The sequence below is a fragment of the Erpetoichthys calabaricus genome, chromosome 1 (assembly GCF_900747795.2).
Source record: "Erpetoichthys calabaricus chromosome 1, fErpCal1.3, whole genome shotgun sequence".
NCBI lineage: Eukaryota > Metazoa > Chordata > Cladistia > Polypteriformes > Polypteridae > Erpetoichthys > Erpetoichthys calabaricus.
The window spans coordinates 116,464,014-116,479,461 of NC_041394.2; the positions used below are offsets into that span (position 1 = coordinate 116,464,014).

The 15,448-nt window shown below is 38.8% G+C and overlaps 1 protein-coding gene across 1 annotated transcript in view; it reads left to right on the forward strand.

The window, feature by feature from the left end:
• The first annotated feature begins 297 nt into the window (after positions 1 to 297).
• LOC114654852 (cystine/glutamate transporter-like) overlaps positions 298 to 15,448 on the forward strand; it is a 90,367-nt gene continuing 75,216 nt past the window's right edge. The window contains 3 exon segments of the mRNA XM_051923992.1: positions 298 to 612; positions 10,739 to 10,924; positions 10,926 to 11,073. Of these exon segments, the coding sequence (XP_051779952.1) occupies positions 298 to 612; positions 10,739 to 10,924; positions 10,926 to 11,073 (649 nt within the window).

Below are 15,448 nucleotides of genomic sequence, written 5' to 3' on the forward strand. Positions count from 1 at the left end.
TGTTTTGAACGTTTGAGATTTCTTTGCTTACCGCTCTTACTTTGCGAGTGGTAATTCAGTTAGTAGTTTTGCCCGTGTTTTGGTGTTTTACGTATAAGTTTCTTTTTTGAGATTTGTTCCTTCTGTGTAGCAATTAGACGTGTGTTACCCATTATTTGATAATGAAGCATATAGTGACACCAGACCAGTTTCTCCAAAGATGTATAAAATCAAGCCTTTCTTTGACCACTACCTTTGAAAATTTCCTGGAAGTTACATTCCAGAGGGAGATCTTCCGATTGATGAAAGTTTACTACTATGGAAAGTCCGTCTAGGGTGGAAGGAATATATTTCGAAAAAAAGATCATGTTTTGGGATGGAATCCTCTATAAGCTTTGTGAGGCAAAAACTGGATATATGTGGAATATGATGATGTGCACGGGAAAAGATTCAGAACTTGTAAACGATGTAGGAGGGGTTGATGTACGTAATTTTACAAAACTGTTGCAGATTGTGCTAACATTTGCGGAGAAGCTACTGAATCAGGGTTATCTGATAGGACTAGACAATTACTACAGCAGTCCCGAGCTGTATGAATTTTTAAATTTGATGGAAACTGATGTGGCAGGAACAGTAAGATCAAACAGAGAGGACCTGCCAAAATCTGTGATAACAAAAAAATTTAAATCGGTAGAAGTTGCAACTTCATTCAGAAATAAGTTGAAGGCTTTGAAGTGGAAGGATAAGAGAGATGTTTGCATGATGAGCAGACATCTCATAAGAGATGTATAGTGTGTTTGTCACTCAAGCAGAGGAGGGAAACAATATGCTGCTGCAGATCCTGCAATGTTCCATTCTGCACTGCTCTGTTCTTTCGTGCGTACTACACGCAACTGGAGTAATAAGTGAAAAATTGAAAATTTGTACATAGTGTAAATAGCTCTACAAAAAAAACTAGCATGAAATTAGCTTATTGTTGCTAACAAAAAATTGTTTAAATAATTTTGTTTGCAGTTTAAAATTTCAGTTCACATGTCAGTTAGATAATATTCTAGCAAAATTCAACCATTTCTATCGACAGATAAAGAACCCTACTAGGGGAGTGACTACTGAAAAAAGGGCCCCCATTAAAGGGGGTATATTTTTAATTGTATTTTTGATATATTAAAATGGTAAATGAAGATTTACTGAACGTTATATTTTCTAATTTTTTAATGTTTCATTTTTGCTTTTGACCTTGAATATTGTTTCTCTTATCTTTTATCTTTCTAATTCATAAATAAGCTCATGTGTCTGCTGTAGGTAGGTAGTTTTGTGGGCAAAAATAGCAACAAGCTATGGAGGTGAGAAACTTGGGTAGACATCAGGCAATGGGAAGGGAGATCCCCACTAAATGCCTCAGTGAGTCTACCTTCTGGGACAGTGGTCCTTGTGTTTAGGGTTTAGATGGTGCTAAATTGACGGTGAATCGTAAAGGGTGGCTTAGACATAAGAAATAAGAACATAAGAAGAACATAAGTAATTTGACAAATGAGAGGACACCATTAAGTCTTTCAAGCTTGTTTGTTTAGCTAATTGCTAAGTAAATATTTAACTCTTTTTAGGGCGAATGTCGACTTTTGTCGACAGCTGGGGTTGAGGGGTAGAGGGCGATAATGAGCTGTAAATGCCAACAAAACTCACCGCTACATTATGGGTAGATCCGCTTTGCTAGAAGGACTGTTAGACTCGTGGACTTCATGTTGAATGTTTGTGTGTACATGAGTAGTGTAGAGTAAACAATGTCTAGAATGGCAAGAGAGCAAAGTGAATGTGCAAAGGAAAATACTCTGTGTGCACTTGATTTATTTATTTTTTGTTATTTGTGTGTTATCGCTGAATCAGACTTTGATTTATCAAACTCTGATTTGAATGCAAGCGATCTGGAAATCGAAAACGAGAGACAGGTAGCTGTTTTATTTCCTGAAAGTGCCTTTTACAGCTTATGATGTATGTAATAAGTATGTGAATTTACATCCTGAAGAGGCTCCTGGAACAAACAACAGAGTGACATTTGTCATAAATAAGTATTTTATTGTGATTTATTGAGTGAAACCATTGCTTTTTAGAAAACTGAGTTTTTTGGAAAAATATGCAGCCCTGGGAGAAAAGGTTAAAAGAAAAATTATTAGCCCTTAAAGCGTTAAAATAAATCTTACTTATTACCTGCTTGCTATGGCGACTTCTGTCCTTCTGTCTTGGTTTACTGCCGGTCGTTTTACACAGCTATGCACTACATTGACCTCCAGCCTTTGTCTCTGAATTCCTGCAGGAAAGGCGACTTGAATGGCATGCACTGTGCATGCTCCTACTTCTGTGGGCAAATCTGGTGAGCATGTGCCCGAAACATACCCAGAACATGAGACCAAGGCACAGAGTGAAGAAAATATATTCTGTCAAGGGATGACTTTCATTCATTTTGTGAAACTTTTGTTATATATCAGGCAGTGATATTCAGATTGTAGCTATCTGTGGGTACATGTGGCTGATTTAAAAATGTATCTCCCCTACATCTAATTCTGATGTAGTAAACTGTTGGGGTAAAGAATTCCATACTTACTGGCTGTGGTGCTGGTTAGAGCATTACATACAGTGTTCTGTCTAGCAAATTATGGAAACAAATGCCCTCTATTTTACAATGTCTGATATTTAGCTGAAAGCAAAAACAAACATGTATAGGAAGAGAAGCATCAGGTTTTCAGAGAGGATTGGGAAGAGGAGTTTTATTCATACATAGTGAAGGTAGTAAATCTGTCACTAAAATATGGCAGTTCTATGCCTCAGTGCAAGAGATCCAGTTTGACAAGATATCTAACCATCTTTGCTGGAAACTTTCCTATTTGTTGGCAACTTTGAAAAGGCAAACTCAAGGGGCTGAAGAAAAAAAGAAACATGTTGGAATAGGTGAAGAAAGCTACAACTACCTTATATCAGGTTTTGTACGAATTTATAAAATGAATGAAACTATAATCTACAGAGGTTACAAGATGATAAAGAATTGCTTAGTTGTGGTGTGATACTCTTTCTCCAACAAAAGGGACTAATAACAAAAAATAAAAAAAACACTGCAAGTGTCAGATTTCAGTGTAGATTGAAGGGTATTGAATATACTGTACCTACGCAAATAGCCAGTGCCACCCCTAGCCAAACTGGGCCCTACTCTGCCAATCCCTGAATTCACTACATTTATTATTTCTTTCAACCGCTTATTTTGAACAATAAATATACACATATCATAAACTTAATAAAAACTTTAATGTCAAATACAAATACTTTTTTAAAATAATGAAATCATGAAAGTGAATGTTTAGGGGTTTCTTCAGTTTCTTTGTTGCATATCACAACTGCGCACATCTACATTTTCTAGAAACAAAGTAATTTATTAGGTCATCATACAATAGCTTCTGTTGAAGGTCTGCGTTGATGCTGATGATAGGCAAGCTGCTTATATGTTCTTTTGCCATGGATGACCTCAAGCATGACTTGATGAAATTACGTTTTAAAATACTGGTAACTAGAAGAGATACTGCAATCGGGAGGGCAACCCATAGATTTGGACTTTTATGATATTTAATGGCAATGATATACCAATTAATCTGTTTCCTTTATAAATGAAGGCCTAATTAGTTCATAATAATAATAATAACAATAATAATAATAATGCAATCTATTGGGAATCATTGTGCCTTTGTTTCTTGATATTGCCAACAGTAACATTTGTGACATGTTATACAATAACAACAAAAACAATTTTAATAATAATATTACAACTACTACTACTAATAATAATAGCAAAAAAAGATAATAATGTAAAGTACAACAACTACTACAACTACTACTAATGTATAAAATGCTACTACTACTACTACTGAAAGTGCTTAATAAACTTACATGATGCAGTAAATACTGGGTCAAAATGAAGTTGAATATTTAGAAATCTAAAAAATGAAATGAATATGTGAATACATCAGCTACACTTTGAATTTATCATTTTATCCTTCCAATGTCAGCATATAGCAATACGGCATTAAGCACATCAGTAATGTTGGCTACCAATAAAATGAACCAACAGTTGAAGTTAATCTGAGCTATTGCTCTTTTTGGATGTCAAAGTTGTTATGTATGGCACTTTCAATTAAGACAATACACTCAACATGTCCATCAATGCCAGCAGCCTTTAACAATGTGTAGAGGTCCCGAGGTCTATATGGCAGTAATAAATAATTCTTGCCAGGTAGGTACTGTAACTTGAGATATCTGTTAAACACTCATTATCAAAAATATTACTCATAATGCTACTCAATTAATCCAGTAAACTGCTAGCTTTAGTATAGTGGCAATTAATGTTACATTAGCTAGCCTACTGGAAGCTGGACAAATTTAAATTTCTAAACACAACAGCAAGTGCAGCATGATCTGCTTCTTCATGCTTTCATTTTTTTTTCTTTTCTGTGCTCGTAACTACTGTTGACTTGAAGCCATCTCTCTTTCTCTTAATAGCAAATTGTCACAATGATGTTAATCTGACGAGTCATAAAACCTCATAGAGTCAAGCCGTTAACATTTTATATTATAATTCAATAATGTTACATGATATGCCTGGTCACACTATGATTAAGAATAGGGTTGTGGGAGGAGGTATCTACGGTAACTCAAGTCAATTAAACCAAGTGTCAAAAATGTGTAATCCAATTGGCTTTCCAGCAGAGCTCCTGAATTGCAAAGGTCTGTGAACACCCAACAACCCCCCCCACATCAGTCCTCTGATCACAGGCCCCGTCCACAGTGCATGATTGATGTGTAAGAAGGGGTGCATTTGCAGATAGCAGAGTATAAAATAGAGAGCTCTCGATTGCTGAATTTATTAATCGTGTAATGGCCAAATGCTTGTATATGAATTGTCCCAATTATTAATATTTATAAGAGCCATTATTACATATTTTAAAATCCCAGAGGAACTGCAAACTTGATTCCTCTCAAAAAATAAAGAAAAATCTCTCTAAACGTTGTGTGTAAGTGCACCTCCTCCATTATGACACAGTGAAAGTGTTCAGGTACACATAGTGATTCATAGTCCACTATTTACTTCAGGAACACTTTCAACGTACCAAATTAACCAAGTCAGCTTCAAATAGCATGGGCTGCAATCCAGACATGATATGTATCAATGACATGCGGTGAGGTTCATGTCTGGTGAGGCACAGACTCCTACAGAGTCAGATTTACAAATATATGAACCCCCAAGATTAGCTTATTCACTATTCAATTGGCAGCATGCACATTGACTACTGATTATGTTTCATATTTCATCAGCATTCTTTACACACACAAGTAAGGGACATACAGTATATGACTAAGAAAGAATGTTACATTTACAGTATAGTGGCATTTGCTCTGCACCCTCCATGTGTTCTAAATTGGCCGTTGCAATTCCACAATTCATACTCATTCAATACAAATGAAGTATAGAGTAGTGAACAAAAAAAAATTATTTCAATTTTGACCTCAATTGAAATATTTAGTTGTTTTTAAAAGCTTTTAATTCTGACGCTTTAATCAATTTAATACAGACTGTTCAACAAAAGGATAATAAGAAAAACTAAAGAATATTTTATTTAAGGTCAAAATTTAGTTTTTTAAATATTGGATTGTTTTTTTCTTAGTCTGATCCCATTTTTTATAAAATTGAAATCTGTTTATTTTGTTACCTTTATTTGTAAATGAAGTCCATGCGCCTATCCTTCTCCATGAAAATCTCTGTCAATTTCTTGTAAAAGTCCTCCTTATTTTCCTTTAGTTTTAAAAATCTTAATCTTCCATTTTGGACAAATTCAGAACAAAAAAATAAAAATAAACAGACCAGGGCAGTGCACTTGACTTTCTGATATCGCTAACTTATTGGTGCCGCTGCGTAGAAGAACAGCAGCAACAAGCACCTGTTGGGTTCGCATGCACTCCCTTCAGTGCAGCACAGTACTGTCTGTCTCACCTTGTGCCTTATCACTATGGTTTTGTGTTCGATCAGCAAGACTAAATATGTCACACACATCCATTACAGATATTAACCAGACTGTGGAAAGTCAGGGTGTATAATAAACGTGTCTGCAAACATTATATTGGTGACATACAGAGAGATGGCAACAGGCACGCGTCAATTGCATGCATGAGCCTCGTGTATGAGGGAGAGTGCAGTCCAAGGTGAGGTGAGGATTGGCTCGTCACTGCCACACCGCGCGTATTTTAACAGGAAATACGCCAGTTCAGCGATTTTGACTATATAAATGATCAAAGTTATTGGAATCATACAGAAAACAAATTTATAGTACAGACCATTGTACACATTTATTATATATTATCTTTATTAGTTTTTTTTACTTTTAATGATGACAGTTGAGGCTCTGTCTCACCTGCCTCCCCTGACCGCACATCCCTGATATGTATTATGATAATACATGACTGGGAAAATAACAGTTTGTAAATGAGTACTAAGGAGATCGATGCCACTGAGTTGATTTGCAAGTCTCTTCCTTCCACAATAAATCTTCACTTAAACCTACTGTGTCAATGGCTCCTCTTCTCAATCCAAACTAACCAGGCATTGGACGCGGGCTGATGTGTGTCCCAGGTCCTAGCGCCCTATTCCCCGAGCCAGCTGCGGCCTTGCGTCATTCTACAGAGACACAGACGGGACAGGGGCTGTGCTTTTGCCATGGGCAGACCCAAACCGTCACGGCGTCCCAGAGGAAAAGGAGGAATTGAGGGAAGAATGCCGGTTCCTCCGATAAGGGAGGATGTGAGGCAGGACACTGCCGTCTCTGCAGAGGGAGACCCCACAGCCGGCTGAGGTGATGGGAGTGTGTGCGGTCCTGTCACATGTCCAAACACGGGGGGCATGGACGTCACGAAAAGGGGGCCGAGGTGGCAACCCCGGGGTGCCGGTCAGAAGGGGGAGCGTTGCCTACGTAAGAGACGAGGAGACACCGAGTGGCGGCGTCAAGGCAACGTCTAGGCCCCTTGTTATGGTTTATATTTTGCAGAACCGGGCCCTGGAGCGGAGTATGTCGGCTTCTCACCGTGGAAGACCTGCCCTCGCGGGACGGGCCGCTGGCCCCTGGGGTATCAGCTTGTGGTGGGGTACTGTGGCACGCGGCTGGGGGTGGTACCCAACCTGGACGCCCAGGAGGACCAGAGGAGGGCTTGCGCCTCCTCCAGACCATGAGGGGGCAACTGTCCTGGTTGCTTTGGGGGGCCACGGGTACAGAGCTTTGAAACTCAACCCTGTAGGGGCCCGTGGTCACCGCCAGGGGGCGCCTTGGACCTCAGCACTTCCGCCACACCAGGAAGTGCTGGGGGGGAAGAGAAGCAGGGACACACGGAGTGCTTCCGGGGATGCAGCCGGCACTTCCGCCACACTGGGGGTGGTCCGGTGGAAGATTGCCAGAACACACCTGGAGCATATCCGGGGGAACATAAAAGGGGCCGCCTCCCTTCATTCAAAGCTGGAGTCGGGTGGAAGAGGATGGAAGTCGAAGGAGAGGAGTGGAGGCGGTCCTGAGGGAGAAGGCATTGTGAAAGGGCCTGGACTTTTGGGGTGATTGGTGCTGCGGCACTGGGTTGTGTGTGAGCATCATCTGTAAATACTTGTAAATAAATGTGCGTTGGGTGACAAAATGATGTCTGCCTGTCTGTGTCCAGGCTGCTTCCCAAAACTGTTAAAAAGAATCCTGAACCACAGAAGTTGTTTGCAGCAGGAGGATGTTGAGTTCTGTCATTTTAAAGTCTGACAGAACACTTCACTTTCTTCACCCTGAGCCGTCTAATACAACAAAGTCAGCTTAGCCAAATCAGTTTTCTATGAGTATCAAAGTATTATTAATGCATGCAATGATTAAGTAGGCTCTTAACATGACTACAATACACACATCTTGCTATGTTTCCTTTTCCGCTTTACTTTACAATTAGAAATGCAACAAGCTTGAACAATCTCTGAGCCCAGATTCTCCTGTCATTTTCAGACTGTTGTTTGCCTCTGGTGACTTAGCTATGATTTGGTCTATTATCACTATCTCTCTGTTTACTACTATATGAATAAAAAGAAGGGCATGGAAGAAGTAGACTCTCATACTTGGGGTCTGTTTCCACAAAACTATCAGGACAGGCCTATAATGTTTCAGCTATATAGAAAAATAGACAAAGAAAAGAGTAAAATACACAGACACAGAAACGAGAGAGTGTCCCAGGATTCTGAGCTTCCTCCAGATCATTTTTTCAGACTTTGAGCTTGCTGTTTTTTGTTTTGTGTGTTGGTCACTGCTAAACTTTATGTGCCTGATCTCATTTTTAATTTTCATATTGCTTGTTTGCCTCTGAATCCATCGCATAATTGATGGAAAGAAATTTGGATACCCTTTTAATTCTTTAGCAAAGCTGATCCGAAATTTGCATTATCAGCATCATTTAAATAAGTTGCAAAGTAGATAACTGTGAAAAAAGGCTATCAAGTATGTGCCACTTAACCAAAAAAAAAAAAATTGAATTGACCGAATGCCTTGAACAAAAAAAAACAAAGAAATCCATAAACATCAATGTATTCTGAGACCACAGGACTGACTGGCCCACCATGAATCTTGGAACATCCATAGTCCAGAGGTTATGAGGTCAATGTATGCTGGAGAGAGGTGGAAGCACACATATAATTCCTCTTATTCTCTCCCAAGTATCAAGGCGTTAAGAAGTATCACAACAAAAGTATTAATTAAGATAAAGCAGACAGTCTGAAAATACTATTTCTGAAAAATGTTCATGTTGTTAAAGTAGTGACCTATGTGGTCTACATGCATCAAACAGAAATCTTCATAAATGGCAAATTTACTTAGGTCCCCAGGGATAAAAACTTTTCCAGGAGTGTGCTTATGACTAGTTGTCCTTGTCTATGAACTGTAAGGTTTCACAGTTTGGCACTAAAAAACAACAAAAAAAAAAACAACTCAATGCCTTGTTAATAAAGGCAATTTTAATATGTGAATCAGAAAGGTCTAATATGCCTAATATGGTGGCGCAGTACTTATTATCTCTTCTTGCTTACAGGTATTGGAATTTGGCACATTTTAACAATACAGTGGAACCTCGGTTTGCGAGCATAATTAGTTCTGGAAACGTGCTCACAGTCCAAAGCACTCGTATATCAAAGTGAATTTCCCCATAAGAAATAATAGAAACTCAGATGATTGGTTCCACAACCCCAAACTATTCATATAAAAATGATTAATACAAAATATAAAGTAAAAATACATAAAACAAATTAACCTGCACTTTACTTGAAACGAATTGTGGCTGGTGTGAGTGAGTTTCTAAATTCTTGTGGGATTCCACCCAATGGGACGACACACGGAAGAGCATCCCAAAGCAATCGCAGTCTCCTAGCGCTGTAGCAGTTCACTGTAAAAGCAAATCTGAAAAGATCGCGGACATGCTATAAGCACCTACCGTCGATGGGTGATACAAAGAACAAGGAACATTATAAATGCGCTGTGTCTGTGTATAGGAGAGTGGCAGATCCCGCTACAATAAATAACGTGTTGTTGCTGTTTCAAGCTGGAATAAAGCTGGTGTTGCTAAAGTATTGAGACTCCGCTTCGTGTTTTGGGTGCAAGAATGGGGACTCGCACGTCACAGCACACACACACACACACACACACACGCACACACACACAAAGCTTGTAGTAAACAGTATACACTCGTACGGATCCACTGAACAGTATCATCTCCAGACACTCCCCCACACTATGCAACTCTTCAATTGCCACCCGGGGGGGTAAAACGTTAACATTATTCAAAGTTATTGTCTGTCTGTATACCTGCATTGTTATCACTCTTTAATTTAATATTGTTTTCAGTTAGTAAGCTGCTGTTGGAGTATGTGAATTTCCCTTGGGATTATAAAGTATCTATCTATCTATCTATCTATCTATCTATCTATCTATCTATCTATCTATCTATCTATCTATCTATCTATCTATCTATCTATCTATCTATCTATCTATCATCTAATCTATATGACTGACGCACGCCGACTCAGACGGAGAATAGGAGACGATTGCCCACAATCCCCGCAGCGAGAGAGAGAAGAATCATCAGCTCAGTTGTGATCACATGACGCTAATCATACAAAGCGTATACATACTACTCGTATTGCAAGACCTCTCTTGTTTCTCAAGTCAAAATTTATTCAAAATTTTAGCTCGTCTTGCAAAACACTCGTAAACCAAGTTACTCCCGCAAACCGAGGTTCCACTGTATGTAGATTTTTTAAACAGATGTTTGTTAATCCTTCTCCAGTTCAACTTTAGGTTTTTAAGCCTAAATCCATCTGGTTTGAGTAAGTTTAAGACCTTACAGGTTGTGTCTGGTGTTGTCTGGATAGACTGTGGTTCCTTGTCATCCTGTAATAGACAAGGCAGATGTAGAAAATTAATGGATGAATTGATTGTGTTGTATGACAGTTAAGACTTTGAATCGGCTGTATCTCTAAGTGAGGATGCCCTATCTAATTCAATTCAATTCTGTTAATTTCATATTTTTTAGGTCATTTTTATTTGGTTGATGTAATTGAAACTCATAACACTGAAAGAAATTTAAATGTTTTCAAAGGACTGTTCAGTGAATGGCACATTTTATAGAGGCAATCCAGTTTTACACTTTATTGATTTCCTTTTTCCAGTCTCATTTACTTTGGAAATCATATGTAGATGAGTGGGGTTCTTATTTAACACCATGCTCAGCATTAAACAGAGACAGACAGAGGTGGGAAGGGTGGGTGAGAAAGTGGGCAAAGAGCACCGTTAACAGAGACAGTACATTCATTTCAGAATTGGCAAGTTCAGAAACTGTTTACTTGAGGAAAAAATGTCAACCTTCTGGGATCAGTGTGCCTTATTGTAGGCACAGTGGTAGGAAGTGGGATTTTTATTGCTCCAAAAGGTATTTTGAAAAACTCTGGCAATGTCGGCATGTCTCTTATCATCTGGTTGGCCACAGGAATTATCTCTTCTTTTGGTACGTAAAATAACACTTTTCTGTGGAAGCTTGAGTTAAGGTTCAGTCAATCATAAAATACAGCAAATATGTATGATTTAAAAAAAAAACTATTTTACAATTATTAGAACTGTGTTATATAATTTTGTTTTATCTCACTAAGGAAAAATGCAACTTGGATGCAAGAAACCAATTTTGTTGGCTTCAAAAAGTACTAGCAAGCCACCATTTTCCATGTTACTTTATTTATATTGATGTTGGCAACAATGCACATAGTCATGTGAATTATTGATGAATGGACACAGGACGGCATCGTATCACTATTATCAAAGGTGACAGCAAACTCAGACTAGTATCCAAGCTTTGGATCAGCTGAACTAAAAACAATATTTTTATGAGAGTAGATCAGGAAAGAATAATAGATCAATTTTGTACTTTTTGCCTTTGTGTTTTGTTGATGAGTTTTGGCTATTTTTTTTGTATTTTTTTTGTGTTTTTTTTTTTTTTTTTTTTGGCACTTTGACCTTGGCCCATTTGGAGACTATCTTTATTGCTTTTGCATGAGGAAATAATATCATGGTTGATATTAGAAAAATTAAATAAGTCTGGATGTCAGAAATGGGCTAATCCTTTTCACACTTTTTTTTCCTGGCCCCTCGTGTCTGAGTCTGTTGAATGGCAACCTTTGCCATGTTGCAGTCACATGATGGATGATGTTAGGAATATAAAAGGGAAAGTCTTGGATAATGCTTAGCGTGAACATTTGCAGTCTAGCCTTTTAAACAGCCACTTCTGAGAACAGCAGTTGTTTTTTGTATTTGTTTAGAGATTAGTGTGTGCAAATGAACTCTTTGTTCTACTTTAGCCACACTAACTAGCTGTAGACAAAGAGATTCTTAGGCTTATAAAGATAAAAATTAGAAGACAGCTAACAAATAGTAAATAATCCTATAGAGTGAAAAGTTATAAACTTAAAGTACACAAGGTATCACATGACCCCCAGCTATGCATGACTTAGGTGAGGGTAAAGGAATTCCTTTGTTGTGTCATAGTAATATATAAGACTATTCATAAGTGTAAAAGTGTTTATATGTACAGTATATATCTTGTGATGTGTGGGTCACAGCTTAGCACAAGAGACAAGGAGATGAATCCAGGTTTCTGAGAAATTCAGCTGTATTGTTGTAAAAACAGGATCAATAGTAGCATTTATCCAAATGGGAGCTGTCACTTCAGCACTCTGACACATTCAATTACAGTAGTGACTGCTGACAGTCATGCCTGCATTAGTACCCATCTTCAGATTAGAAAAAAAAAACAGATATCCTCCCTCATCAATCAGGCTTGGAGGCTGTGAGTCAATGCTGGAGTAAATGCATTCTGAGGAGAGAGGCAGAAAATGCACAAGGCCAGTGTGCAGCCAGTTTTAAATGTTCCCCATATTAACAACTAGCAAATACCCGCGCTTTGCAGCGTGTGAAGTACTGCTTTAAAATTTTAAATAATAAACTGAGGGAAAATGTACCAATAATTATTTGTTAAGGATCTCTTTGTATACCACGTGTCAGTTCGCCCCTCCGGTTGTAATACGAACAAGCCGTGCGCTGAGCTTACTCTTGAGCATGCAACGTATAGTTGGCCAGGTGAAAAGCAATCTTGCCTCAAATCAATGCCAACCTTTGTAGGGTCTGTCCCTGAGACTTATGAATTGTCATTGTCAAAGTTGGAGGCGTTTGAATTGAAATGGGAGATCAGAGGGGAGGAATGGGGGATCGAGGAATAAAAACTCTCTCCCCTGAGCCACCGCCAGTAAAAAAAGTTGCCTCAATTAGGTTCTTTTGCAGGCATGTGACCTGAAGTCCTCGTGCCATTACAAAGTTTCGGTGGCTGTAAGTTTCTCAGTAACATTATTGGTGCCCCAACCTTCAAAATTTGATTATGCTCAGGAGTCCCTGGAGGATACAGAGTGTGGACCGAGCTGCAGGCTATGGTCGTATATATGTATGTAGGTGAGGATTCAGTTAGCGTTGGGGACCCCGCGTACCAATTTTCTTGAAGATGGGCCCATTAAGTAACAAAGACCGTTGGCAAGTTCAATATGGCGCCGACAGTGGTGTGATACCACCGAAATAAGTACGTACATTCGGTTTCGTTAGTGCAGGGAAGCCGCGTACCAAATTTCGTGAAGATGGGGCCATAAATAAGAAAGTTTAACATGGTGGACCGTTGTCGACCGTTATGACCGTTACGTGTAGAATTCGAAATGAAACCTACTTAACTTTTGTAAGTAAGCTGTAAGGATGAGCCTGCAAATGTCAGCCTTCTACCTACACGGGAAGTTTGGAGAGTTAGTGATGAGTGAGGGCTTTGCCTTTTATTAGTATAGATGTATATGTGTATGTATATGTGTGTGTGTGTGTGTGTGTATGTGTAGATATATATATATATATATATATATATATATATATATATATATATATATATATATATGTGTGTATATATATATATGAATGGAAGAGAAGGTCTGTGATACGGTTTGCATATTTGCAGTTGGAGATCCACAAAGGGAGAAAAAACGAATCACGTATCATAAAATAGTTTTATTCCTGAGCTTTCAACCCCTGTCAGGGGTCTTCATCAGAGGATAATGCTTAGACTTACAAGAATCAAAGGCAATATAGCAACACATTCAGTGGGGGGGGGTGGAGGTGACTAAGTCCGTATGATCAAAGGGGGGGGGTGTATCATTAAATTAAAGTGCATATGTCCTTCTTAAGTTGGCATATGCTGGGTTTATGTCCAAGTGTCTGTTGATGGCATTTTCATCTGATAGCCAAGACTCGGCCAACTCTCTGGCGCTTTTTGTACTGGCCTTAAATTTTACTTTCACGTTGTCCCAGTTGAATGTGTGTCCTGTCGATTTAGTATGTGCATATATCAAAGATAGTGCGTCCTTTCTTCTGACGGCGTTGCGATGTTCCTGTACACGTGTTGAGATTTTTTTTGACGTTTGTCCTATGTATACAGCTGAGCACAAATTGCATGGAATACTATAAACTGCGTTTCGTGTTTCGGCTGTCAATTTCTTGTTTTTAGCATTAAACAGGACCGTGCGCAGATTGTTGGTGGGTTTATGTGCTATTTTGATGCCCCACTTGGTCAGGGTGCGTGCCGTGCCTTCTGACACATTATGGTGGTACGGGAGTGAATGCCAGGTGGGATGGGGGTTCTGATTTACGTCGCTTGTATGCTGATTCCTTTGGCGCCTGCTGTGTAGACTCCGATTAATGAATGATTTTGAGTATCCATTTGAGGTGAAAAGTTGAAACAGATAGCGTCTCTCATTACTTTTTGTTTCCTTGGTATTACAATGAGTGTGGACTCGTTTAAATAGGGTTTTCACGCAGCTCCGTTTATGAGATATCGGGTGATTGCTGGCGTAGTGTAGAATCTTGTCTGCGTGGCATTGTTTACGGTAAACACTTGTGGTCAAGGTGGCGTCACTATTTCTTTTGATGTAAATGTCCAAGAAATTGATGTGTCGATTATTTTCTTTTTCCATTGTGAACTGGATTGCAGGGAATATTGTGTTAATATGATTGAAGAATTCATTCAGCTGGTTCTTTCTTAATATGACGAATGTGTCGTCTACATAGAGTATCCAAATTTTGGGTGTAATCTGGGATAAAGCTATGTTTTCAAATCGTTGCATTACCAGTTCAGCTAGGAGTCCCGATAACGGTGATCCCATCGGCATGCCTTCTTTCTGTGTGTAATACTTGCCGTTGAAATGAAAGTGCATTTTTTGGCAAAGTGATATTAGGTGCATTAAGTCTTTGATGGACAGTTTGGTTCTTGTCTCTATGGTGGGGTCACTATCCAGTTTCATTAATAATGTTTCTGTGGCCAGTTGGATCGGGATCATGGTGTATAGCGATATAACATCAAACGAGACCATGATCTCGTCCTCGGCGATGGATACATCATTCAAGCGCTGTAATGCCGACTCCGCGCTGTTGACAGAATAATCGGAGTCGTCGTTAAATGTTTGAGTAGTTGGAAAAGTGTTTTTGACAAGTTGTATGATGGTCCGCCTATTAGGCTAACCACTGGTCTGTATTTTAGTGGTGTTTTGTGTATTTTTGGGAGTCCATAAAATTCCGGGCAGTTAGCATCATTGGATTTCATTTTGTGAAAGTTCTGTACATCCAGGCGGTTACAATTTCGAAGTTTTGTCAGAGTATAGTTTATTTTATTCTGTGTGGTTTTTGTTAAACTGTTATCCTAGACAGAGAACAATACACCACAGCTATAGAAGAAATGCTCTCAGACACTAATACTTATCAACAGCTAAGTAACGACCCAACAAAAACCACACAGAATAAAATAAACTATA